Source organism: Micropterus salmoides, unplaced genomic scaffold (assembly GCF_014851395.1).
Source record: "Micropterus salmoides isolate LMB-PRFRI ecotype aquatic unplaced genomic scaffold, ASM1485139v1 Ms_hic_scaffold_21, whole genome shotgun sequence".
Classification (NCBI taxonomy): domain Eukaryota; kingdom Metazoa; phylum Chordata; class Actinopteri; order Centrarchiformes; family Centrarchidae; genus Micropterus; species Micropterus salmoides.
This window is the reverse complement of record NW_024041262.1, coordinates 21,497,230-21,521,112: the sequence shown is the minus strand read 5'-3', so window position 1 is coordinate 21,521,112 and position 23,883 is coordinate 21,497,230. Positions and strand designations below refer to the sequence as shown.

At 39.1% G+C, this 23,883-nt stretch overlaps 2 protein-coding genes across 3 annotated transcripts; one reads left to right on the top strand and one right to left on the bottom strand.

Annotated features, from left to right (window-relative positions):
* Window positions 1-858: 858 nt before the first annotated feature.
* plekhm1 (pleckstrin homology domain containing, family M (with RUN domain) member 1) lies at window positions 859-13,494 on the bottom strand. 2 transcript variants are annotated; one of them, XM_038736152.1, is made up of 12 exons: window positions 13,298-13,494; window positions 12,152-12,241; window positions 10,965-11,206; window positions 9,885-10,550; window positions 8,817-9,384; window positions 7,485-7,632; window positions 5,011-5,982; window positions 4,588-4,733; window positions 3,582-3,775; window positions 3,432-3,495; window positions 3,189-3,346; window positions 859-2,369 (listed from the first exon to the last, which is right to left on the bottom strand). In XM_038736152.1, the coding sequence occupies exons 2-12, from the start codon at window positions 12,203-12,205 to the stop codon at window positions 2,261-2,263; spliced, it is 3,321 nt and encodes a 1,106-aa protein (XP_038592080.1). In that variant the 5' UTR covers window positions 12,206-12,241; window positions 13,298-13,494; the 3' UTR covers window positions 859-2,260. The 2 variants fall into 2 exon arrangements, with proteins under 2 accessions (XP_038592080.1, XP_038592079.1); XM_038736151.1 differs by having other exon boundaries at window positions 13,274-13,493.
* A 4,693-nt stretch (window positions 13,495-18,187) lies between these two features.
* Window positions 18,188-18,995, top strand: LOC119916538 (interferon a3-like). Its single transcript, XM_038736575.1, has 3 exons — window positions 18,188-18,409; window positions 18,521-18,604; window positions 18,687-18,995. The coding sequence occupies exons 1-3, from the start codon at window positions 18,188-18,190 to the stop codon at window positions 18,783-18,785; spliced, it is 405 nt and encodes a 134-aa protein (XP_038592503.1). The 3' UTR covers window positions 18,786-18,995.
* Window positions 18,996-23,883: the final 4,888 nt, after the last annotated feature.

Sequence of the window (23,883 nt, the reverse complement as noted above, 5' to 3'; positions counted from 1 at the left end):
TCAGGTGGGGTTTGAATGGACTGACAAAACATTGAATAAATAATAGTTTAAATGAGACAGTGTGAAACACTGTTGTCTTACTGCATATAGTAGTTTAAGAAGTTATAAGACATTTGGTTGATTTAATAGAGGGAAGACAACTTGGTCCTTCCAGCAGAGAAAGTACACATTGGTAATTTGTAATGGTAATTTATTTTGCATTTTTATTTAAATAATGTTTGTATATATATCTGCTGTAAATCCAATTACTTACCCTCAATTTAAATATATACACGTGTTTTAAGTTTAAGCTCCTATTTGATAAATATAAATATATAGAAAACATACTTAATTTCAATGTCTCTCACCTGGAATGAATAATCACTGTGTATTATGAAGTTTGTTAATCTAGTAGCACTGGCACATTTCAAGCTTTTTTATTAGGAATTTGGTTGGAAGTTATTTTTGTGCAGTTGCTTTAATGTTTTTCCTTGTTTTCCTCATCACTGCTGTATTTGACCATATTTTGTACAATCTATGCTGTTGTTGATTAATACAATAAAATACAATTAACTTAAAATAGCCTCTGAAAAATCAAGTAAAGTTTATAATAAAACTGTTAAATATTAAAGAATGCTCCAAAAAACATTACAGATGCAAATTAATTTTCATTTTCGGCTACTACTAAAGTAGTTTACTGTGTCGATGACAACAGACTCAGGGATTCATTAAACTTCTAAACAACAGTCAGGCTCAGTTTCTCGTGTATATAGTGAAAAAGAAATAACAGCAAACAAGCTGACAACTAAATACATACATAAAATTCAGCCTAGCTGATCGATAATGCAATTGTGCCTAAAACAGAAGAGATTGAAAAAGTAACACACAATGACATTTATTGCATTATGGTCATATATACACTTCAGAAATAATAAATGATATTAAAATAAAACAAAAATACAAACCAGGAATAACCGTACTGCAGTACTCTGTACGTGTATATGTTCTGCGTTTATTAAAATACACTTGATGAGTAAACCTTGTTTATGTTCTCTGTACATTCTAGTTCTATGTTAATTCTGCGAGTTCAACTTTACGTCACAGACAAATATTTAAGAGATGAAAATGAAATTCCTCAAAAAGAAAAATGTCAGCAATGCAGGTTTGTTTGTTAGTTTAGGGGCAGTTCCATGTACTAGAGGATATTACAACTATACATTCTAGTTGAAATATCAAAGTAACAGTCATAGCTTAGTGCAAAAATGCAAAATATGTTTTGACTTCAGGATCGCCATGAAATCCAATAATTTCCCCCAAAATCTTAAATTGCAACAAGGTTTTGTTTCTGCCACACATTTGTGATTCATCTATTTCAGCAACTTTATAAATTACGCCAGTATGTCACAAGCCAAATGACAAATGTTTGATCAAAAACATTTTTTAAAATCTCCCTTTTGAACTTTTTGGATTACAGAGCTGTATTTTAAATCACATATGTCAACAGCTGTTTATAAGTTTTATAAACTTGAGTTAGTATACGAGAGAGAGAAACATTCCACAAAGTGATTGCACTTGGTGACTGAATTTTACCTTCAAACAAAATCAATATCTATTACAGCAATGTAATTCTATCTTATGGTTGTAGAAAATAAAAAAGCAAACAGCCTATGTGGTGATTTCTGGCCCTGAATTAAAGACGCACCAAGAGGAAAATTAAAAAGAAGGCACAATCAAAAATCGGTTAATTAGAACATCACAAGTGCTGTTTGATATTTTGCATGTATCGTACCCACTCTCTATTATGTTTATTAAATACGCGACTTTTTGCATCTGAGATAATGCAGAATGTACTGTGGAGCATTTCTGGTAAACATGATGGTCAAGAACATCTTATTCCACACAATAAAAGATAAACAAAGTATACACCCATAATGTAAAAATGTGTTGGATACAATTCTTGGCTGCAACCTTCCCGGCTGTCCAGTCCTTTTTTTTAATGTCGTGGCTGAATCTGAATTCAGAGAGGTATTAAAGTCACTGGTCAGTAACATTAGGCTGCATTTTGTCAGCATCATGAGGCCCAAATTGCCTCAAAATTTGTGCAAGAGAGCGTAGCTACTGTAGCGCTGCGGCTCTTAAACCTTCCTGTTCGGTTTAAGGTCAGTTACAAATCACACCCGTAATTGCACTTGCGGTTCATGTACAAGTTCTATTCTGTTTTCTCTTCAGCCACTGACTTCTAGCTTCCTGAATGAAATGTGGCCTGTTAGACGGGCTGCGCTCAGTCCAGCAGATCCCTCTCCAGGTATTTCTTCATTCGCTGACAGCGAGGACAGGATATCCCAGGATCCTTGCAGGCAAGGTGAAACACAGCCTTACAATCTTTACACCTGGGTCAGAGACAAACAATAAGCATTAAAACAACATGTGACTGCAGTGAGTTACTCTTTGACATAATGAACTAAGAGATAAAATGTATGATTGAAAACCTCTGTTCACTTTGTTGTCTGTGTAGCGGTTTGATTTTAATATGGCATGGAAAAGGTATTTATTCAATTCTTAAAAACTAAATAATTGTCCTTTAAACAAATGTTTTTAATTTAATTATGACACAGTAAAGAAATCAAAAGAATTAGTAAAATTAAGATTATTGTTTTTCACAATGTTTTGCTTAATTTGTTTTTATTTAGGCATTTAAAATTTATCCCTATAAAAATTGTATTTTAATACCAAGCCCTATAATGGCAAACTGCAGCTTAGTCTCAGTCTATAAAACACAATGTCAAACTTTTGTTTCCAGACACATGTTTATAGTCTGAGGCTTATTTTTATCCTTCATTTACACTTGATGTGAGCAGGAGGTGCTTTAAATTAACCAAGATTTCCTGGAAATACTGGTGGCCGAACTACAAGCTGGGAAAAAACAGAACTAGACAAAGAAGTGGAAGAAAAATGCAGCTTTTCAACAAGGCAACACAACCAGCAGAGATATTTCAGACCAATAAGACAGTTGGAGCTGGTGTGAGGGGGGGAAAAAAAGTTCAGATCATTTGGCCACCTTTTGGAGCCCAAAGGCTCTTTTTTCCACTCAACAGAGTCCTTTTTCATAAACTAGGCTTTTAGGTTGACTCTTGACTTAAAAGAAATACTACAGATGATAAAAATGAAGTGTGGTGAAAGCAGGAGTGAGGACGCCAAGGGCAACATACCTGGTGGTGATGTCAAACTGGAAGGGGAAGATGATGTCATTAGCGTGGCATATCTGACAAAAGAAGCCACGCTGAGTGCACAGGTCGCATTGGAACACGTGGTTGGAGGCGTGCTGCATCAGTTTGAGCAGGTAAGCTGCATATTCGCCCTCTGCTATCTAGAAAAACAAACAAACACATGTATTAAGATGTCTGAAGGTGGCACATGACTGGTGCAATAACATGAACTACACAGCAGCATACCTGTCGTAGGTCCTTGACACTGTACAGATGGCTCGACTCCAACAGGTACGTTCGCTGCTCCATTCTGGCAAAGAATTTTAATAAAAACGTATATAATAAAATGTTACAGTAAAATATGGTCAAATGTAAATAACACATGCATACACACACCTCTCTTGGAGTTTCTTGCAGGCTCCACTGCGGCAGGTGAGGAGGTAGTCGCCCAACAGGCGTAGCCTCTGCCGCAGGTTGTGGGCCTGAGCCATGGACTCGGAGTGCTTCACCAATTCAGGATTCAACTGCTCCAGGTTCAGCAGAGGCTCCTGCTCTACCTTAGCCAGCAGCTTCAGGGCCTTCTTAGACACCTGGACAGACACACACAGGTCACACTCAGGTCATCAGAACATGTTGAAGTTGTGCGTTATTACTGAGGGTGAGTGTTACTGGAAATAACAAATTCTGTGATGTATTATATGATTAAGTGATGACTCAGCATTTAAAGTAAAACCAAAGCATGTAGTGGGTAAACAGTTAGCCTAAAAAGAATACTCCATTTTCAGACTTGCAAGAGACAGGTTTAAAAAGTATAAAACTCAATGCAGCACAACCAGACATTATTCTTCTTCCTTGTCAAAATCTGGCGCCTACAACACAATTTGACCACAGACAGTTTTTTCAGGGACTTAGTAGTGTGTTAATGTACAAGGAGCAACATCTGCCTCTCAAGACTGAAGCCAATGTCGAAGTAACTTAAACTTGCATTCTTTCTAACAACCAGCAGGGGGCAGCATGGGGCAAAATTGCCTATATTAGCATCCTGGTTAAAAATCACATTTAACGTGAATTACTGATGCACCTAGCTAACCAAGCTTGCTAACGCCACCATCTCGTCCACCCATCTGCGCATTCATCTTTGTAATGAGAGGTTTATGCACCTCTCTATGTATTGACTGTCTCTCAAAGTCACTTCTATCTCTTCCTCTTGCCTTCAGAATTTTACACATGCCGCAGAACATGACTGGACGTTAACTGCTTGTTGTACCACACAGTGCGCCTGTGTGGAAGCATCTGCATTCATTATGTGTATCCACTAATTTATTCAGGTTTGTGCTTTGATTTGTCACCCGTCTGTACGTAAGCAATTAAATAAAAAGTGATCTGTATGTGCTGCACATACCTCTCGTTGTGTGAGGTCCCAGTTGTGCACCATGCGTGAAGGAATGATGGTGGTGTCACCCTGGTGACAGGATTCACAGTAGTACTGGCTTGAGAACTCGCACAACTTGGCTCTGCCCCGGGAGGGACCAATCTGCTGAGGACATCCTGTATAAGATGCACAGTAAACAAACATCAGAAGACACACAACAACACACAACAAAAAGAAACTCACTCAGGCTCACACACACACACAATATACATACTCCTGAGCAGACAGCTACAAAAGACTAGCTTTCAGATTCTTTACAAATTTACAGCTGCTCTTTAACTCACGGCACATCGTACTAATTAGCTCGCTGATGTCAGTTATGTTTTTATTTTGTCACACAATTAATGTCAGCATCCTGATTGTAGTTGTGCAGATGTTTAGCCTGCAGATTACCTGCACATTTGAAGCCCTGAGTGTCCAGCCCCTTCTCTGAGGGCACAGTGCACAGATGAAGTAGAAGTGATCCATCTTCTTTTAGTCTGTGCTGCACCAGTCTGTGGAGATTTCCTGTCACCCCCAACGATGCAAAGCCCCCATCCTCCCCACTCTCCAGGTAGGAGTCCAGAGCTCCACGGATCAAAACCCTCCAAGAACGAGCCTCGTCTGGGTTCTCCGCCCTGAGTCTTAGCGTCTCCCTGACGGTCAGGAGTTTGAAGAAGGCCGGCCCTCCCACAGAGACGTCAGGCACCACATCCCGGATTTCCTCAATAGGGTGGGTTAGCCGCAGCATCTTCCGTCCCTCTTGTACCCGAAAGCCTTTCAAGGCCTCCAGGGAGAGGGAGAAGACAAGAGGTGCCCATATCCGAGCCTCAGGATCTGTGGAGAAGTACAAAACAGCTTCTTTGATGGCATCTGTTTCCAAATCAGCAGACCGAGTCCAGTCGAATTCCTGTAGAGGAGGAGGTGCCTCTTGCACTTCACATGTCCCTGAGTCAGAGGGTGATAAAGCTCGCTCAGGGCTGGAGGGGAAAGAGGACGGGGATGGAACGGTGCGTTCATCCACACCATTTTCACTGGTGGGTTGCAGCACCTCCCACTGCTCATCAGCGTGAGATGCTGGTCGGCATTTGTTGACGGCCTCGACTATCCGGTCCACCCAGTCCTCAGCTTCGTCGTGATTGGCTGCCCGGAGGTACAGTCGCTTCCCTGGAAAGGCCAACTCAAAGCGGCCCTCGGGCGAGGTGATGCGAGCGTCCTCACATCGCACCAGGGAGCAGTTGTCATAACATATCCGCTCCTCTGCGTTGACATACATGCGGAACTCAAAGGGTGACAGCTCACAGTAGTAGTCCCGCCACAACCCCACTGGACCTCGTCGCTCTAGATGACCGAGCTTCAGCAAGCCACGAAAAGGGTTGGACAGCCCTGACAGAGAGACAGATAGACACAGATAACGGAAACAGAAAGAAAAGGGTCAGCACAAGATATTATTTTACATGATCTTTGGTCTATTTTATGTTGTCAAAACTGCTTTAACAGCTATGTTTGACCTTGAAGGCACAAGAGAAACACAATAACAGTGAACAACATTTAAAGGAAACACCAGTGAAAAGATAAGCTTATCATAATTCTGCGAAACTAAAGCACTAAAATTAATCCCAGAATCAACTATTTACATCATCATTAATATCACTTTAGACTACAGAATTGACAAAATTAAAAATGTCTTTCTGTGATATATGCGGTCGTATATATCTATATAGTGACAAAAAATTTAACTCAACATTTGCTGTCATAAAATAGCAGTTACTTAGGCAGCAGTAGTTGTTTTCATGGTCCAACATCCTCCAGTAAATTTTAGCACACCAATATTGCGTCAACAGATTATTAAATAAAAGTGATGCCTGTTATTGACCAGTGAAATGCTTAAATTATGAAATCTGTGATGTTGGGAGATTACACAGTAGTTGTTCCTGGAATGCTGCACCTATTGATAGTGTGAAAACAATGTTATAACGCAACGTCACAAAAGTCATTACATCTCTCAATAAGAAGTCTGGCTCATTGCGGTGACGTCTTGCAAGTAATCCAATGTCATTACATTCCAGTGCATTCTGGCCACACGCCAGTAAATGATTTAACAACAGGTGTTTTCCTCTTTGACCGCTGATGGAAAATTCCTGCTGCTACGTCACTGTTTGGGTGTCGTTCGAGCTGCAATTATTTGATTGGCTCATTCCACAGTTTCCAGAGTTGCATCATTTCTCTGCCCTATGTAAACAGTATTATTTTCCTTTCAACTTAATTCCTTGCTCACTAGGTGTGTTCACATTGAAGGAACCCTGTGGGCCACTAGTAGCACTATGGAGCTATGTTTCAATGAACCGGTCCCCAGAATGTGTTGCAAATGTTTTAGGCTGAAGGAAATGCATTCAACCACAAGAATACACAGTGTGTTTTTTCTGTGTTACACTGAATATAAACAGGAAAACTCCACAAGTCACATTTAAGAGAATGGATCACTGATAATTTTCAATTCTCATTTAACAGCGCTCATTTGTGAGACTGGGACTACAACTGATACTAAAATAAAATGCCCATCAAAATCTCTAAGTCTTATTTTGTTTGACCAAAAGTCCAAACCTCAAAGATATTCAGTTTATATGACAAAGAAAAGCAGGAAATCCTCTCATTTGAGAAGCTGGAACCAGAGAATGTTATGCAATTTTTGCTTGAATAATAAACCAAAATAATGAATCTATTTTCAAAACAGTTGCAGATTATATTTCTGGAAATTGACTAATCAATTAATAATTTCAGATCTAGATGACAGTTCAATCTGTGATCAGGCCAACCCTTGACTCATCTGGACTCTGTACTGCTTGATTTTTCTGTTGTTATTCAATCTACTCATGGAGACAGAATACCTATTTGTCTGCGATGGACGACACTGGGAGGCGACTGCGAGACCTTGGGCTCATCCATGGGAGCAGGAGGCGGCCCCTCATCTTGGTCTGAAACCTCCTCAAGATAGGGTTTGTAGATGTCGTCCTCAGAGATCCAGGAATGAGAATGCTGAAATGAAAATGACAGAAGTTCAGTGCGAGGGGACTGATCTGATATGAGAAGAATCTCCACTACAACTTGAAATTGGTTCTTTTCACATCTTTCATAGTTTATCAAACTGGTTTTTATTTTCTCTGTGCATTTAATCACTCTCTGCCTGTTTCACTTTGTGCTGCTGCAGCTTTTATGTTAATCTGACGGCCTTCAGTTTAGAGCTGTGCCGTGTTAGTGAAGACATGGTAAGAATGCCATCATGACTTTTATATAAAAGTGAGCAAGGTGCTTCTTAAGACATGAAAGGTTTAACAGCCATCACATTAACGTAAAGGGGTGTATGTCTGAAAGTTTCCATATAGGAATAAAATAAAATCACCTGATCCTTATTATTTAGGGCTGCAAAAATTAGTAGACTGACAGAAAATTAATCAGCTATCAACTATTTTGATTTTGATTGTCATTTTTGAAGCAAAACACGCTCTGGTTCCGGCTTCTCAAATGTGAGGTTTACTTTGCTGCTTTTCTCTTTTATTTAACTCTAAACTGAAAATCTTTGGGTTTTATAATGTAAGTTGGATAAAACAAGACATTTTAAGATGTCAACTTAAGAGTCTGGAATAATATGATGGACATTTTTATTATTTTCTTGTATTTTGTTGACCAAAGGATTAAATCAAGAAAATAACTGTCAGATTACTCGATATTTTAATCATCAAGATTTATTTATCAATGGGCCAGCCCGCAGAGAACCCACCTGAGCTGAGTGCATTCAATGAGTAAACCACAGTTTGAGAAAGAGTAGTTCGTTTCATGAGTAAAAGAGCAATGGTCACACGGACAGTCACTATTAATGCAGCAAGATTTTTCTAACACAGCAGGAATAACGTGACTACTACATGATCAACTTGAGAGGGAAAAAACAACACCAGGAACTCACAAATTTCCAAAATTATTAAATAGCATGTGACGATTTTCCACCCTTTTACACTGGCTTCCAGTATTAAGAGTCAGGCATCATATTTGTCATTTCCTCAGTCGGAACAGCAGCCATTCAGGAGAAGCAAGGGGTAATTCTGTATTTCCCTAATCTGTAAAATCCTCATTTCTGTTTCAGAATTTCTGTCTTGTGTAAAACATAACTTCTACAATAACAGACTTTTTTCAACTAAAAGCAATTTGTTTGCATATATACTTACTGATAGAGAATCTGTGGACAATTTCCTGCTCAGGATGCTAGTAGACCGACGTAAGCCTTGATGCAGTGACGGCTCTGTGGTACTCTTCTCCGAGGTCTCTGCTTTTTTCTCTTGCTGAACAGGCTCAGTACTCTCCTGAACTCCGGGCCTATGAACTTCCTCTACAGGCTCCACACTGACCACAGGCCCCACACTCTCCACATTATCCAGAGGCTCTCCAGCCTCCACAGCCTCCACCTTATCCACAGGCTCACTGACTGTGGAGAGCATGTCTGTTTCAAAGTGTAACTCAGAAGAGCTACTAATGCACACTTCAGAGGCAGAGTAGGGAACATGGTTCTCGTCAGATGATGGCAGCTCAAGGGATGTTGGTGGTGGCTCTGAATCGGACAGTACAGAGTTTGGGGGTTGGTCTTGGGATGGTGTACTGGGACCCTGGGTCTCGCTGTCAGAGCCACTAAAAATGGCTGTCTCCGAGTACTGATCTGGACCTGTGCTGGAGACAAAGGAGTCTTCACGCATGGAGTCCTGACTGCAGTGGCCACTCTCCCGAAACTCTGTCAGAGAACTGCAGAGAAAAGTCATGATTTACTGCAAGTTTACAATAACAGGTGGGATTTTATTATTGTCTATTTCTAATTTTAAACCAGTTGACATTATTCTATATTTTTCTAACTGTCAAATCCAGTGAAAACACCCAAAACCAACAATGTGTTAGACAATTTATTCTGAGTATCTACCCTGTCTGTTGCTCTCAGCCTCATTCTTTACAACTGAAGACATAAATCTTTTAAAGACAGCTAAAATATATCTTGTTTAATTTTTTTAAAACAGCTGAGTACTGTAGCTTTTAGCAAACATTACTCAAGGGGAGGAAACTGTGCATGTGTTGAAGACTATTTTCAGATGCAAATTAACACACATTTGTTTTCTACTGATTATCTACAGCAGCAGGACAGTATACAGTACATGGGATTAACTTGAAATAAACAGTGTGTGTTCATGGTAATGAAGTAGGAGCATGCGCTTGTGCTCCAATATAACCAAAAACAAGAAGATAGCACTTACTTTTTCTTTGGCCTCTTGGTGCTGATGTTGACATTAATGGGCATGTCCAGGTCACATGAAGACCACTGCTCTCCTGTCAGGCTACGGGGGTCCTGCCCCTGCAGGAGGCTATCAGAGCTCAAGCTGGAGGAGAGCTGAGAGGAGCCAGTGGTGTCCAGGCTTAAATTAGATGAGTTGAGTGCAGTCCTACCCTCCGGTAACACACCTGTCCCTCTCCCCAGCAACACTGGGCACCCTCTCTGCATATCCACTGTATCTGATGAGCCTGATGACTGAGACACAGTATCCCACGTTTCTTTATAAGTCGGCTTGGATGTGGGAAGGTCTCCGCCATTGGGGGACAGAGTGTCTGCTTGGGACAAGGGGCAGAGTCCAGCGAGAGCCAGAGGCGTGGTGGTCCATTCGTTGAGGACAGCCGACTTGTAAGAAAGGCTGAATGTAAGTGACGCCAGACCCTGGAGGTAGCTGAGCAGAACTTCCCGTTCCTCAGTGTTCAGGAGCAAGGCACTGGGCTGATAGTGGGCCCGCAGCTTCGAGTCCTCCCGGAACAGCGAGGCGAGGTAGCACTCCAGTAGGCCGTGGTTGAGGGCGAGCCGCATCCACGCTCGGCAGCGACCCACATCCGTGCTCACAAAGCTGATCTTCTCCAGCTCGGTGATCACATCACTGGGGATTTTCACAGAGAGTAAAGAGAGACACTTTAAACTAGGTTTTCACAAAAATTGAATGTTGTCTAGGGCTGCAACTAACAATTACCTTCACTATCGATTCATCTGCTGACTATTTTCCACATTAACTGATTTCTTGTTTGGGCTATAAAATATCCATTTTAATTTCCTAAAGTTCAAGATTACATCTTGAAATTTCTTGTTTTTTCAGATGAGGAATCTAAAACCCACAGATGTTCAAGTTTACTATCACATAACAACGAAAAGCAGCAAATCATAACATTAGAGAATCTGGAATCAGTGAATGTTTAGCAGTTATTCCATATAAAATTATTGGAACAATTAACTAATTGATTAATCAACTAATCATGTCAGCTCTAATTATGTTCTTTTAGCATAAATGTGTCTTTACCGGTGGGTGACGGTCTTGAGGAGGCTCCAGAAGAAGGGCTGAGGGAGGGGTCCACGGTCTCCCTTCCTGCTCCGGACCCCGGCCTCCAAGCGGATGTACTTGCTCTTGATGCCATGGATGAAGATGGCCTCCAGGGCACAGCAGAGGAGGTTAGCATCACCATCATCACTGGTGACCTCTGTGTCTGACGTTACATATCGCTTCTGCAGGGCCTTGAGCGACTGGGCCAACTTCTCTTTGATCTACATGACAATGTGACAATGCATGGCACAGGGAAATATTGTCAGCTTCCTCGTTTATTCTTTGTTTTTTTTTTGAGAAACCTAAGGTGTGGTTCTGACGAGAAGAAGGCAAATAACTTCTCTGTTCACCAAGAGGCACATTTTCATGTGCAGTAAAAAAACAAACCACCCAGCACATTTTCGGCATTCTAATCTACAGTGTAATGAGGAAAAGATATGACATGTGATCTGTAGATTACCGACTGTCACATGACACCTACTGTGAGCTGACATGGAAAGACAGAGAACACGAGCATTTAACAACCAAGCCTACATTATGCAACAGGTTGCTAAACACTTTTAAAAGCCATGGACTGGGTGTTCTTCACACTGAGCACTCAAGCACCCTTCTTTTACTGTGCTTGACTTGGCAGCAGGACTTGACCACATCTTTGCCTGCTTTCCTAGGTTCCATGTACACTGTCTGAAATGCCATGCTGTTTAATACATCATGCATACAGTACATTCTGCTAACTATTAACTAAGCACTCATTCTCCAATGCTTGGACGTCCCTTCACATTGATAAGATGATCTGCTGCTGTGTTGCCATTGATTCTGTATCTGATCTTGTGTCTTTATGCACACTGGAAGTCCTGTTAAGCCTATTATAATGACACTATAAAAAGATATGCAGGCAAGTAAATGGATCAGCAAGTCCAGTGCTGAAAGTGGTGTAATGCTGAACACGGCTGAGTACGATTATAACAGTTCAGTTAACAACATATCCTCCTTAAAGGCCAAAATCTGACTATGGCTAGCAAAAATCCACCCCCGGAGCCAATAAAGCCAATCTGACACTGTCACCAGAGCTATCACAGTAACAGTAAATGAAAAACAACCAGACAGAAAAGAAGTCTACAAGGTAACAAAATCTTTGCACATAGGGTGAAAGCTTTTGGTTTTACCTGTTTGACATCTTTAGCCTCAGGAGGCGAATCTGGCATCTGTGTGGCTAGCATAGCACCTCCTGGTAAAGTTCACTCCCACATGTCACACTGAAACACAAAAATAAGAATTATTCCTTTGACATGTGCGAAATGTAACAGCCAAACAACTCTTTTCACTTGAACATCTCTAATAACAACCATACTGACGCCTGTGTCCTGCTGAAAGTACAGACTGAGACTTAAGATGCATAAACAAGTAGTGCCCTGGCAGACAAGACAATCATGTGATGATAAGGAAACGCCCCCCCCACTCATGTTGTAAGCCCACATAGCCACTGAGATATCACTGCATTATACATCACAAGACTGCACTTTGACATACAATTTCATGGTTTCACTGAGTAACCACTTTATAACACTTTGTCATGTGAGGCGCTGATTAAAGAGGGCGTCTGCAGGGAAGTAGCTACAAATGCTCCAGTATTAACTTCCCCAAACAAAAGCACTGAGAGAGAGAGAGCACTCAGATTCCTTGACATTATCAAACCCCACAGCTTGTGCGAAGCTGCTGATAAAAACAGGTTTAATTAACAAACAGTAGGTGGGGGGGGGGGGGGGGGGGGGGGGGGAGGTGTTAAGTGTTTGCATATTGTGACAGTTTAAAGTTCAATCATTCAATCTCAATAATTATATCACGATAAATGACAAATCATTATTTATTTATTTATTTAAAGGCTGCTGGGTGAAATATGAAAAAAAAAACAGATGGTTAATTGTGATTTTGAACTATTCCTCATGACAAACACTTTGTGCCAAACAGTGGATCACATAAGAAACCTGAGGTAGAACATTCAAAACAAGACTTTTAGACTTCATTCCTTTCTAATCTCCTGCATTATAACTTGCAGCAAGTTAATGCTAGCCTCCAATCTGGGCGTGTAGGACACAACGTGATATATATATATATATATATATACACACACACACAACGAAAACCTAAACAAGCTGCGTAAACCTTTATTTGTATCGCTAAGTTAAGGTTCAAGCAGAAAGAGGTGACCCTGACAGTTAGCCTGGATGTTATTAGCAACGAGCGTTAACTAGCTGTATTAGCCACATAGCTAACGTTAGCTTCCTTACCGAGAAACAGGTTGACTAACTTGCCATTAAAGTCCGCAGACAACCGCGTATCCTCCGTAAATTATTGTGAAGTCAGTAAGCACGCGTTAAATGCAAGCCGAGCCGTACAGTCGCTCTCCATCGCTTCAGTTTCAACAACCAAAAGCGCACAAAAATGAGCGTAAACTAACATTTGTTTTCTCAAGACTCTTGTCTGTCACAATCCAGCTGAGCACAAATGCATCATGGGAACTAACCCGGTGATAGCTTCAGGCTCTTACAGAAAAACAGTAAAAGGGAGAACGTGCAGGAACGTACAGAAACCGACATAAAACGGAGGGCTGGGCAATAAAACAATAACAACTGTTATTGTGATGTAATTTTCCCCAATAATAATATAACAAAGGTTTAATAAATGTTTCAGTTAATTCATTTTGAATCACGAACATGTAGCACTTTGTTTTTTATTTTAAGATATATTTATGGTGTCGAGGAAAAGGGACTGAAAAATCATTTTACTCGTGGATATTTGTTGAAACATCGTTTTGACTGTTAACTCAGATTTGTTAAATGAGCCACTGTTTGGCATCGACTGTCATATTTCTGACCATAAAGAAAAGTAATAAATCACAATTAAGTTATTTTCACTCAGGAGCAAACAATCAGCCTTTAAACTTAAACTTGAAAATAATTTATCGAGATAATTACGGATATCGAATGATATGCATTTTTTTTATTGTGATAATGTTTTGGGGGGCCACATCACCCAAACCTATATTAAACATTTGTTGTTTTCTCAGTTGCACACATCCTGCTTCTTGTTATTAAGCCTGTAGGCATACCTCTTCATATCTAACAACAGTCTATGGGAAATACCGCAGTTACTGCATATGTTTCTTGTTATATAATTAATAAACATGGACCTTATCAATGATCGTATCTATTATACAACGTTATCACGAAAAGCATTATAAGTCGCATCTCTATTGCCTGAACTAACGCTAAGCAGAAGCAGCACTTACAGCAGTACTACTGCGGTAGTGGTGGATTACGAGTAACACCCAAACGAAGCGCAGATTTTGAGGCGTGCTGATGTTGTGACTGTAGCTGCTGGCACGTGAGGACTTCATGTTCCCTGTCCTCTCAGAGAAGACAGTTCCTGTTGGGCTGACAACACATCTCATAAAAGTTTCAATCGCACACTCCACAGCTTGTAAACTGTGCAGTAACTCAAACTCCAATTTCCCCCCACACATGTGTTTCAAAACATGATAAATTACGTGAAGAGGAAAAGAAGTAGACCTAAATGTTAGCCTACAACATAGTAAAACAGTTACATAAAGGTTTAATAAGGTCCTGGCAATTGGATGTCCCCGGTGGAGAACAATCCATTTCCATAAGTAACATCTGGAAATACAGTGATTTACAGCTAATATTTAAAAAGCAGACGCTGCCTTGGTCCAACAGGGGGTGCCATAGTACAATTATAACCTATTACAGTTTTTTTCTCAGTCGCTTTGGTGCATTTCTCGAATCATCCTTAACATTTGCAAAACAGTAAGTGCATTTCTGAAACAGGTAGTACAAACGGCACAACTCAGTGGATTACCTGCAAAAGCCTTTATCTCTCAAAAGCAAATCTTTATGTCATTGAACTTGTCAGTGCCATCAGAACGACAAGTCCTTGTGTCTTGTTTATGAACAAGCAAGTCAAAATGTTTAGCCATATTGTCAATATAACAGTGTACTCTGTAAGTATTTTCTGATGTACATTTTGGCTAAGATTTTGATGACAATGATTGAAAATGCACAAGGCTGCACTTTTTTTGTATGGCGTATATCACCAGTACAAAGTTGCAGGAGAGAGGACAGGAATCACAGCTATGCTTTTACTGTTAGTACTGTAATTTGTTGGAGCATGTCATTGTAAGAAGAAAAGAAAGAGACATGGGATACACCCCTTTGGATGACGTTCCGGTCTGTTGTATCATAGATTCTCTTTCACATCACAACACATATCTACAAAAAATTCTAATAGACATGTATAAAATGTCTATATATATATATATACGTAATTTATAGCCTATATATACGGAAGCTCTAATCAAATATTTTTTTACTCATCATTTTCTCGTGATTTCGAGATGGTAATTATAGTTTGATTTATTGTATTGTAGGTTAGCTCACTTGGTAGAGCATTGGACTTATAGGCTTAAGGTTGTGTGCACAATTCTCACGGAAGACTAGATGTTTCTTTTTTGTATTTTTCATAATCCTCTTTAACACAGTTCTTCTGAAAAGACTGTTGTACATGCTCAACTTTACTGTAAAGTAGGTGCTGGATTCTGTGCGTTCTTGGTCCACATCCATCAAACTATGGACTTTTCATTTCCCCATCATTCCCAGGCAGAGGAAATTCCTTCTAATTCAGAGGAATCCATGTAACATTACACGTTTCCTGACGGAATCCCTTTGAAATAGCCGTCGGGAAATGTGTGATTAGATTCCCCTCAATCTCTTCATAACAATTTTGCTGAAGAGCATAATACACAAAAAAAGAAGAAAAAGAAAGTCAACAAGAACAGGAATCAAACTAATCAAACTGAGCCATATGCTCTACCAACTGAACTAACCAGTGACACTGGTAGCCTAATTACTTTGAAATTATCCTAAAGACACGCAACTGCCAGCCCCTGTATTCAGCTATGGTTTGTTACCTCTGATCAGGAGAAAATTAATTATCCCGTTCTCGGGGGAAAACAACATTCGTTATATATATAACGTTATATATATAACGAATGTTGTTTTATATATATATATATATATATATATATATATATATATATATATGGGAGAATGGTCTGAGTGTTGTAGGCAAAGGATAAGTATTTTAATATTGATTTTTGACAACCATTTTACATGTAGTGACTAATGCAATGAACCTATTCCTAGATGTTTTGGGGGGTAAGATTACTCAACAGAGACTGGTATAATTCATTGTGATCAGCAGGACATGAGCAATTGATAATGTAGGAAAATCAGACAATTGTACATAATCATTTGCGATTTGTTCAAAACAATGAGAAAGTGCTTTTATGATGTGCACAAGTGACGAGATGATGTGGAGGTTGAACAATTAGTTTTGAGAATTTCAATTCTGACCTGAGAAATGCACCAAAGCGACTGAGAAAAACTGTATAATAGCTCTGATTTAGATTCGTTCTTACTTTTATGGTTGTCAGTGGCTCTCTCCACTATTCTCACCTGTTATCAACAACGTGCACGTAAGACAGGGGATTTCGTTTCACCGTCAATTTCTCTGGTAAACAGATAAACAATGTCAATCAAATCCGTTCCGGTGTGTAATAACGTGACACAACAATAGCCTATGTTATTAAAACAAGATAACATTGTTGCACTCTTGGCTTTATTTGCTCTTGTATAATTGAAATTTTATATAGGCCTACAATTATTTTTGCTAAATTTCTTTTATCTTTATTTAGGCTTATTTCAGTCCTTTTGTCCTAAATTTCTGAATCTGGAGATCAATAAAGGCTTACTAATCTGATCTAACATGTTAATATTTTAAATATCTGCAAAATAGTCTGAATTCCCATGAAGTTGTTCTTCCAAATAGGTCTAAGTAAATACAAATACATGGTGAACAATCATATACAACCTAATGTTAGAAAGCAGGTTCGTTTGAATTCCTAGATTTTTTATTTTGTTTCTTAAAGGGACAGAAATATATAATAGGCTACTATAGAATATTCACTAAATAGAAAAATGCCTAATTTTTGTCCCTGGGTAATGGGAACTCTACATCTGTCGGACAAGAACAATAAATGGAAAATGAAATCCAATAAAGCCACAAATGTAAATGAAATATTAAGTAAACTATCCATACGTGATAAATGCGTGCAGGCTCTCAATTTTCACGTCTGAAAACGTCACTGCGCACGTAACGCAGGCCGCATTCACTTCCACTTTCTCTTTAGGGAAGCGCTTTCTCAGATGTGTGGACACACTGCATGTGCACTTTTAATCATGAATGATACATTTTATTAAGTCACATGGTGCTAATGGTGGCGAATCCAACAAATAGAGAATAATCGTTTTGTAACTCATAATTTACATCGCCGACATTAAACTAAATAAAAACAATTTGTTGCCTGTCGAGAAATATACAACAAACAACAAATAAAATATCAAAATACCCATAGCCAAATTAAACGCTTAATCAGAAACATTGATTGAGTTTCATTCAAGGAAAAATTCTTTTGCTTAAAAATAACTGCAAAAATGTTTGTGTTTGAAGTTTCAACTTGAAAGTAGGCTGTGTTACCTCAGGTGTATGGAAAGTGAAATAGCTGCCTCCTATAAATGAGGTGCTGCAGGTCTGCTGCAACACAACACACAAGAGAAATCAGTATTTGCTCCTTCCAAAGGCGAATTCTACCTTCTAAAAATGCTCAACAGGATTTTCTCTGTTTGCCTGCTTCTCAGTCTGTACAGTGCAGCCTCCTCCCTCAGCTGCAGATGGATGGATCACAAATTCAGTCAGCACAGTAAAGAGTCTTTGGAGCTACTAGACAGGATGGTAAGTTGCTTCATTTATATTATTCAAAGTATCTATATTTAATGAGTTTACTTTACTGTCTTTTTACTTCAGAGCATGACCTGTGTGTTTATTTGTTTGATGCAGGAGAACAATTCAACTAACACCACTGGGGATGCTGAAGTGAAGAACACTGCAGCCTTCCCTTATGATCTGTACAGCAAGGCGTCCAAAGCATCAGTGAGTCATCCTCAACTTTTGTCTAAATGCAAAATAGAAGAAGCCAAAGACATGACTTGATTTGTTTATCTTTAATGAGAGGAATGATTTTCAGAGATTATTAAATCTGTTGTTAAGTTTTCCACTCAAAAAGTGGAATGAATCTACCTACTGTAAGACTGATTTTCTTCTTCTTCTATTTCTTCTTCTTCTTCTATTTCTTCTTCCAGGCTGAGGAGAAACTTGGCTTCACAGTTCAGATTCTGGAGGAGGCGGCTGCTCTGTTTGAGGAGGATCACAGCTCTGCATCATGGGAGGAGAGGACACTGGAGGACTTTCTCAGTGTTGTAACCCAGCAGGCTGACGGCCTTCGCTCCTGTGTGAGTCTCAGTGTGGATTAACGAAGCCTCACTGGTTCCCTTAACAATTTAAAAATCAATATTCTTTGACTGATATCCTATTTGTAATCATTTTTACTTTTTAAAATTTAGATTGGGAGCCACGGCCACAAGAAGAAGAACAAGAAGCTGCACATGTATTTCAAGAGACTCTCACGCCACGTCCTAGAGCAAATGGTAAGTCTGTCTATTTACCTCCCTACCTACCAACCAACCAACCATCCAATCATGTTTAATGATAATATTCTTCTGTCTGTAGGGCCACGGTGCTGAAGCCTGGGAGCTGGTCAGGAAGGAAATTAGAGACCATCTGACGAGAGCCGACCTGCTGGTTTCATCTCTACTCACCACCAACTAAAATCTGTCAGATTAACGTGTTCATTTATTTGCTTACACAAAGCTTATTTATTTATCAATTCATTTATTTATTTATGAAGCAGTTTATTAGTTGATTGGTTGATATTCTACAGAACTTCTTTATATTGTTTTCAGATTAAGAATGTGTTAAATTATTTGCTTACATGAAGTCTGTTTATTTATTTATCTATTTATTCAAATATGTATTTTTCTAATTATTGATTTGTTTGTATAATTCAGATGATAATGTATTTATTGATGTTGATGAACATCTTTATTTTTTTTAATTTGCATTCAGCAAAATCAAAAATTCAAATATTTATTATGTAGACCTAATAAAATTCATACTTTTTCCAGCAAATAGAAATGTTCTCATTGTTTTTATTCCTGTCACATAAACAAAAGGGATGCAGACTTTCCTTTTCATGAGTTAAATCAAACAACATGCAGGAACATGTGGGGCCTTGTTCAGATTTCTAGTAAAACTTGCGTGATGATCATGTCCAGTACTTACACATAAGATAAGAGATAAGATATAACTTTATTCCAGTTTTTCTCAGTTGCTTTGGTGCATTTCTCACATAACTATTTGCATTTGCACAACAGTTAATACAGTACAATTAGTACAAACTGAAAAACCTAGTTGATAACCTGCAAAGCTTGTCACTTGCTCAAAATGGATAGCTCATTAATCGAAAGCAAGTATTCAGTGTCAGTGTCATCAAGAAGAAAAGTCCTGACACCATTGTTTATGAACAAGATAGTCAAATGACTTTGTCATGTTTCCATTATGACAGTTTACTCTGTAAATGTTTTCCAACGCAAAAAAGTCTTGGTGACACTACCTGAAAATGCTCAAGACAGCACTGTATACTATTTGCACAGCCATTTGAAAACTACAGTAAAGTATTTAGTGAGGCAACTGAGTACAAGACACTGAATATGTGTTTCACATTTTTACCGCATATCCTCTTTGCAATTCTAATTTGTTCACAACATTGTGCAAAAGAAAAAATACACCCTTACTCACAACAAACACAAACTCCCTTTGGGTAGAGCTGTGCACAACTGTAAACAATATTGCAGTACATATTGGAACTGAACATACAACATACATAGTACTGTAAATCATTCATGCACATCCAGACGTTCCTCTCTGTCTGGCCACATAGTTTCATCTACATCACAGCGAATATCATCTCTTGCAATGCAGCGAGGAAAGTGTCTCCTCGAGGGGCGAATCCACCCTCTGCAGGACTCTGCTGTGATGTCATCACATGCTGCAGCCATGGCCGCTAGCAGGTCCATTTGGGTATGTGGATGCCGGCCGTATACCTTCCACCTCCAGGAAGAGAAAAACTCCTCTATTGGATTTAGGAATGGTGAGTAGGGAGGGAGATATTCCACCAGCATCCTATCATGTGCTGCAAACTGTCTGACGACATCTGAGTGGTGAGACCGCACATTATCCCAAACAACAACATGCTTGATCAGATGGTCTCTAGTTAGACCCCTCTCATTCTCAGGGATTATGTCCCTGTAAAGAGTGTCTAAAAAAGTCAGCAGATGTTGTGTGTTGTATGGACCAAGACGGGGGATATGGGTGAGGACGCCGTTTTCTGAGTTGGCTGCACACATAGTAATATTCCCTCGTCGTTGTCCTGGGACATCAATGGTTGCTCTCTGTCCAATGCGATTCCTTCCTCGTCTTCTAACTTTTGCCAGATGAAACCCGCCTCATCAAGGTATATGAATGTATGCAGCGGTTCCCTGGCCTCCAGCTCCAGTACATGCTTTATGCAAGCTTCATGTATGATAATGACAGTAGTGCAGTGCAGATTGTTTAGTGCTGAATTACTGTCCATTTATACACACCTGTTTGTTACACAAATGTTTGAATAATTTAATTATTAGCCAACATTTGGCTACACCCTTCGACCATCCTCAGCCATTGTGAGGCCGTGATTGACAACATGATCCACAATTGTAGCCCAGATTTCATCAGGAATCCGCCTATGTACTTGGCCTCTTCTTCCTCTTCCCCTGTTTTGTCCCCTTCCCCTTCCTCCCCGTACCCTCACCCCTCTTCCACGAGTGACTGTAGAGAAGTGGCTTATCATTGGTTGCAACTAATGCTCCAAACACCCCTTCTCATCAGTGAAAGCCGAGTTTCACCTGAGAGAAATTGCTCAATTTAGGAGACATTTTCAGGAAAAAGAAGATTTTAAAAAATGTGTAAAATTTGCTTGACAGATTTTGAAAACTAGTTCAACATTTTTGTATGTAATGACTCAAGCAATGAAATGAGGACTATTAGTTTTATATGGAATGACTATTCAGCATTCACAAGTATAGTTAATTTTGACTGATATGACATAAGGAAATAATAATGTTATAAAACAGCAGAGAGTTGTATGAAAGCAATTGATGCATGTCAAAAAGCATTTGCAATTTGTTGGAAGAAATGAGAAGCTGCTACTATGATGTGCACAAATGACTAAATGTTTCGGAGGTTGAACTAACTGTTGTGCAAATGTTAATAGTGATGTGAGAAATGCACCAAAGCGACTGAGAAAAACTGTAACACGCTATTTACACTATACAATCAATAATAATCATTTACAACCAGATAAATGTCTGAAATTTAATCAGGAATAGTCCGTCAGTTTGGTGCTGTGGTGTTGTGGAGTCTGATGGCTGATAGCGCAAATGAGCCTCCAAAGCTCTTTGAGGCTTGGGGCTGGATGAGTCTGTGGTTGAAGGAGCTCCTGAGCTGCCTCAGCTCAGCATAGAGAGGATGAGAGGGGTTGTCCACAATGACTTTCTGCTTCCCTCTTATCCTCTACTCAGTCGCTGCCTCCACATTTGTCAGTTTCATTGCTGTAACTGCACAGAGCTTAAAAGAAAAAAGCTCATCAGTTTCATGACTGAGAACTGAAACTCTGATTTTGACCAGTTTGACGGACTGAGGGAAGAAACATGTCTGTTTTCTGTGCAGTCTAACCTGTGGGACTCTAAATGTTTTGTTAGATGCAGGTTGATATTCTCCAAATAAAACATGGAAGGGAGTCTGTAGTAATGCTACCAGCTGGAGACAACATCCTTTTACAGTAATATGCAGTTTGAAAACTTAATTCAATCAGTCTAGCTTAAAGATGAACAAGAGAGACAACTGTACCATGCACGGATTCCATAATAATAATAACAATAATAACAATATTATTATTATTATTATTATTATTATTATTATTATTATTATTATTATTATTATTATTATTTATTTATTATTATTATTATTGTTATTGTTATTATTATATTGGATTATGATTATTGAGGTATTAATGTGTACATCACTTTAATAATGCAGCTGATGGAAGTGGAGCTAATTTAAATTACTTAACTGGTGGGTAGATTGTGAATTTCCACCCGGGGATCAATAAATCTTAATCTACCATATTACATCATAAGTGTTTATATACTGATTATATTATATTACTAATCTGAACATGTAAATGTGTCACAGCGCCTGTCTGATCGGCCCTGTTTAGTTTGGGTCTCTGTGAGTTTGTTTGTTGGTCAGTTCGGTATCTGTTATTTAGTCTGTGTTTTGGGTTCAGTCCTGTCTGTTGTCCTGTGTCCAGTTTACTCTGGGTGTTTTTGCTTGTTGGTCTGATCCTGTCTGTGTCTTGTTGGGGAGTCTGTTTGTGTTGTTTTGTTATCTTGTCTACCTTGTCTGCTCTATTATAGTTCAGCCCGTGTTTTCTGTTTTGGGGTTTTGTTCCTTGTCTTGTGTTTCCTCTGTTTAACCTTGTTGTTGTTTTCTTTGTTCATTTGCACGTTTAGCTCACTTAGTAACTGTTCTGTCTCGGATCTTGGTTTATTCTTGCATTTTAGCTCTGTGTCTTAGTTAATGTCTTTGTATTTACCCCCTGTTCTGTGTCTGCTTTATTTTGGCTATTTCTGCTCTGTATTTTGTGTAATCCTCGTTTGTTTTCCCCGTTGGCTGTAGTTTATGTGTATTATTTATGATCTGTCTGTTCTGGATTAGTTTATTTATATTATTCTGATCCGTTCTGTCTTATTTTGATATTATTGGTGCCTGCCTTAGTTCTTGTTTGATTCTATTTCTACCTGGTTATTATCATTAGTTTACCTACTGTCATGATTGGTTTCTGTCTGTTGTCAGTTTATGTTCCCTGCCAGTTTCATTTATTCATTTGGTTATGATCACTCGGTGGTAATCTGTTCTGTCTTGTGGAGTTGACTGTATTTCTCAGTAACTTGGTCTGTTTGGTCTGTTCAGGGTTTTGAGTTCCAGTTAGAGTCTTGTCTTGTGTTTTGCTTCCCGTTAGTGTCTCAGTGTTTTCCACTGCTTTCTCTCTGCCTGCCTGTGTCTCATTAGTCTCATGTCTGTCACCTGTGTTGCTCCCGCCCTGCTCGTTAGTACCTGTGTGTCTATGTGCTTGCTAGTTTCCCATCAGTCCTGCTCTGGTCATTGCAGTGAGTTGTAGTATGTAGCCTGCCTTGCTCTGTCTCGTTGTGTCATCCAGTTTCCCTTCTTTCTTTGGATTTTTCAGTAGATCACCTTAATTTGGATTATGGACTCAGGCACTCTAAGTGTGCTCGCTTTGTGTTTAAATAAACCTTTCTGAACTGAACCTGCTTTGTGTCCTGCGTTTGGGTCCTCCAACCTGCTCAACCCTAAACCTGTTAAAAAATGTAAAATAACAAGTCACTAAAGTTATCAAATTAATGTGGTGAAGTAAAAAGTACATATTGCCTCTGAATTGTAGTGATGTCGAACTATAAAGTAGCATGAAATCAAAATACTCAAGTAAAGTACAATTAGGCTACTGTTATATTCTATTATATATATTATTCTATATATATATATACTACTATATTGCTGCATCAAACCATGTGCTACTACATGTCACCCTATACTGTATCTCATAGTTGTATGTTTGTTTTAACCCTGTTGCAAATCAGATTTTCCCTGGTAGAACAATAAAGGTTGAACTGACAGCACATTATATTGTACTATATTATGTTTGTATGTTATACTGTTTTAATGCATTATATATTTGTATATTAATACA

What these genes read in the sequence shown, in the direction of transcription:
- plekhm1 (XM_038736152.1), bottom strand. Translation starts at nt 12,205, where the DNA reads ATGCTAGCCACACAGATGCCAGATTCGCCTCCTGAGGCTAAAGATGTC. An exon ending in TCAGGGCTTCAAATGTGCAG is followed by an intron (nt 4,734 to 5,010) that starts GTAATCTGCAGG and finishes CATCTTATACAG; the next exon opens with GATGTCCTCAGCAGATTGGT. An exon ending in GTGTCAAGGACCTACGACAG is followed by an intron (nt 3,347 to 3,431) that starts GTATGCTGCTGT and finishes TTGTTTTTCTAG; the next exon opens with ATAGCAGAGGGCGAATATGC.
- LOC119916538 (XM_038736575.1), top strand. Translation starts at nt 18,188, where the DNA reads ATGAATCTACCTACTGTAAGACTGATTTTCTTCTTCTTCTATTTCTTC. An exon ending in CTGACGGCCTTCGCTCCTGT is followed by an intron (nt 18,410 to 18,520) that starts GTGAGTCTCAGT and finishes TTTAAAATTTAG; the next exon opens with ATTGGGAGCCACGGCCACAA. An exon ending in GCCACGTCCTAGAGCAAATG is followed by an intron (nt 18,605 to 18,686) that starts GTAAGTCTGTCT and finishes TTCTGTCTGTAG; the next exon opens with GGCCACGGTGCTGAAGCCTG.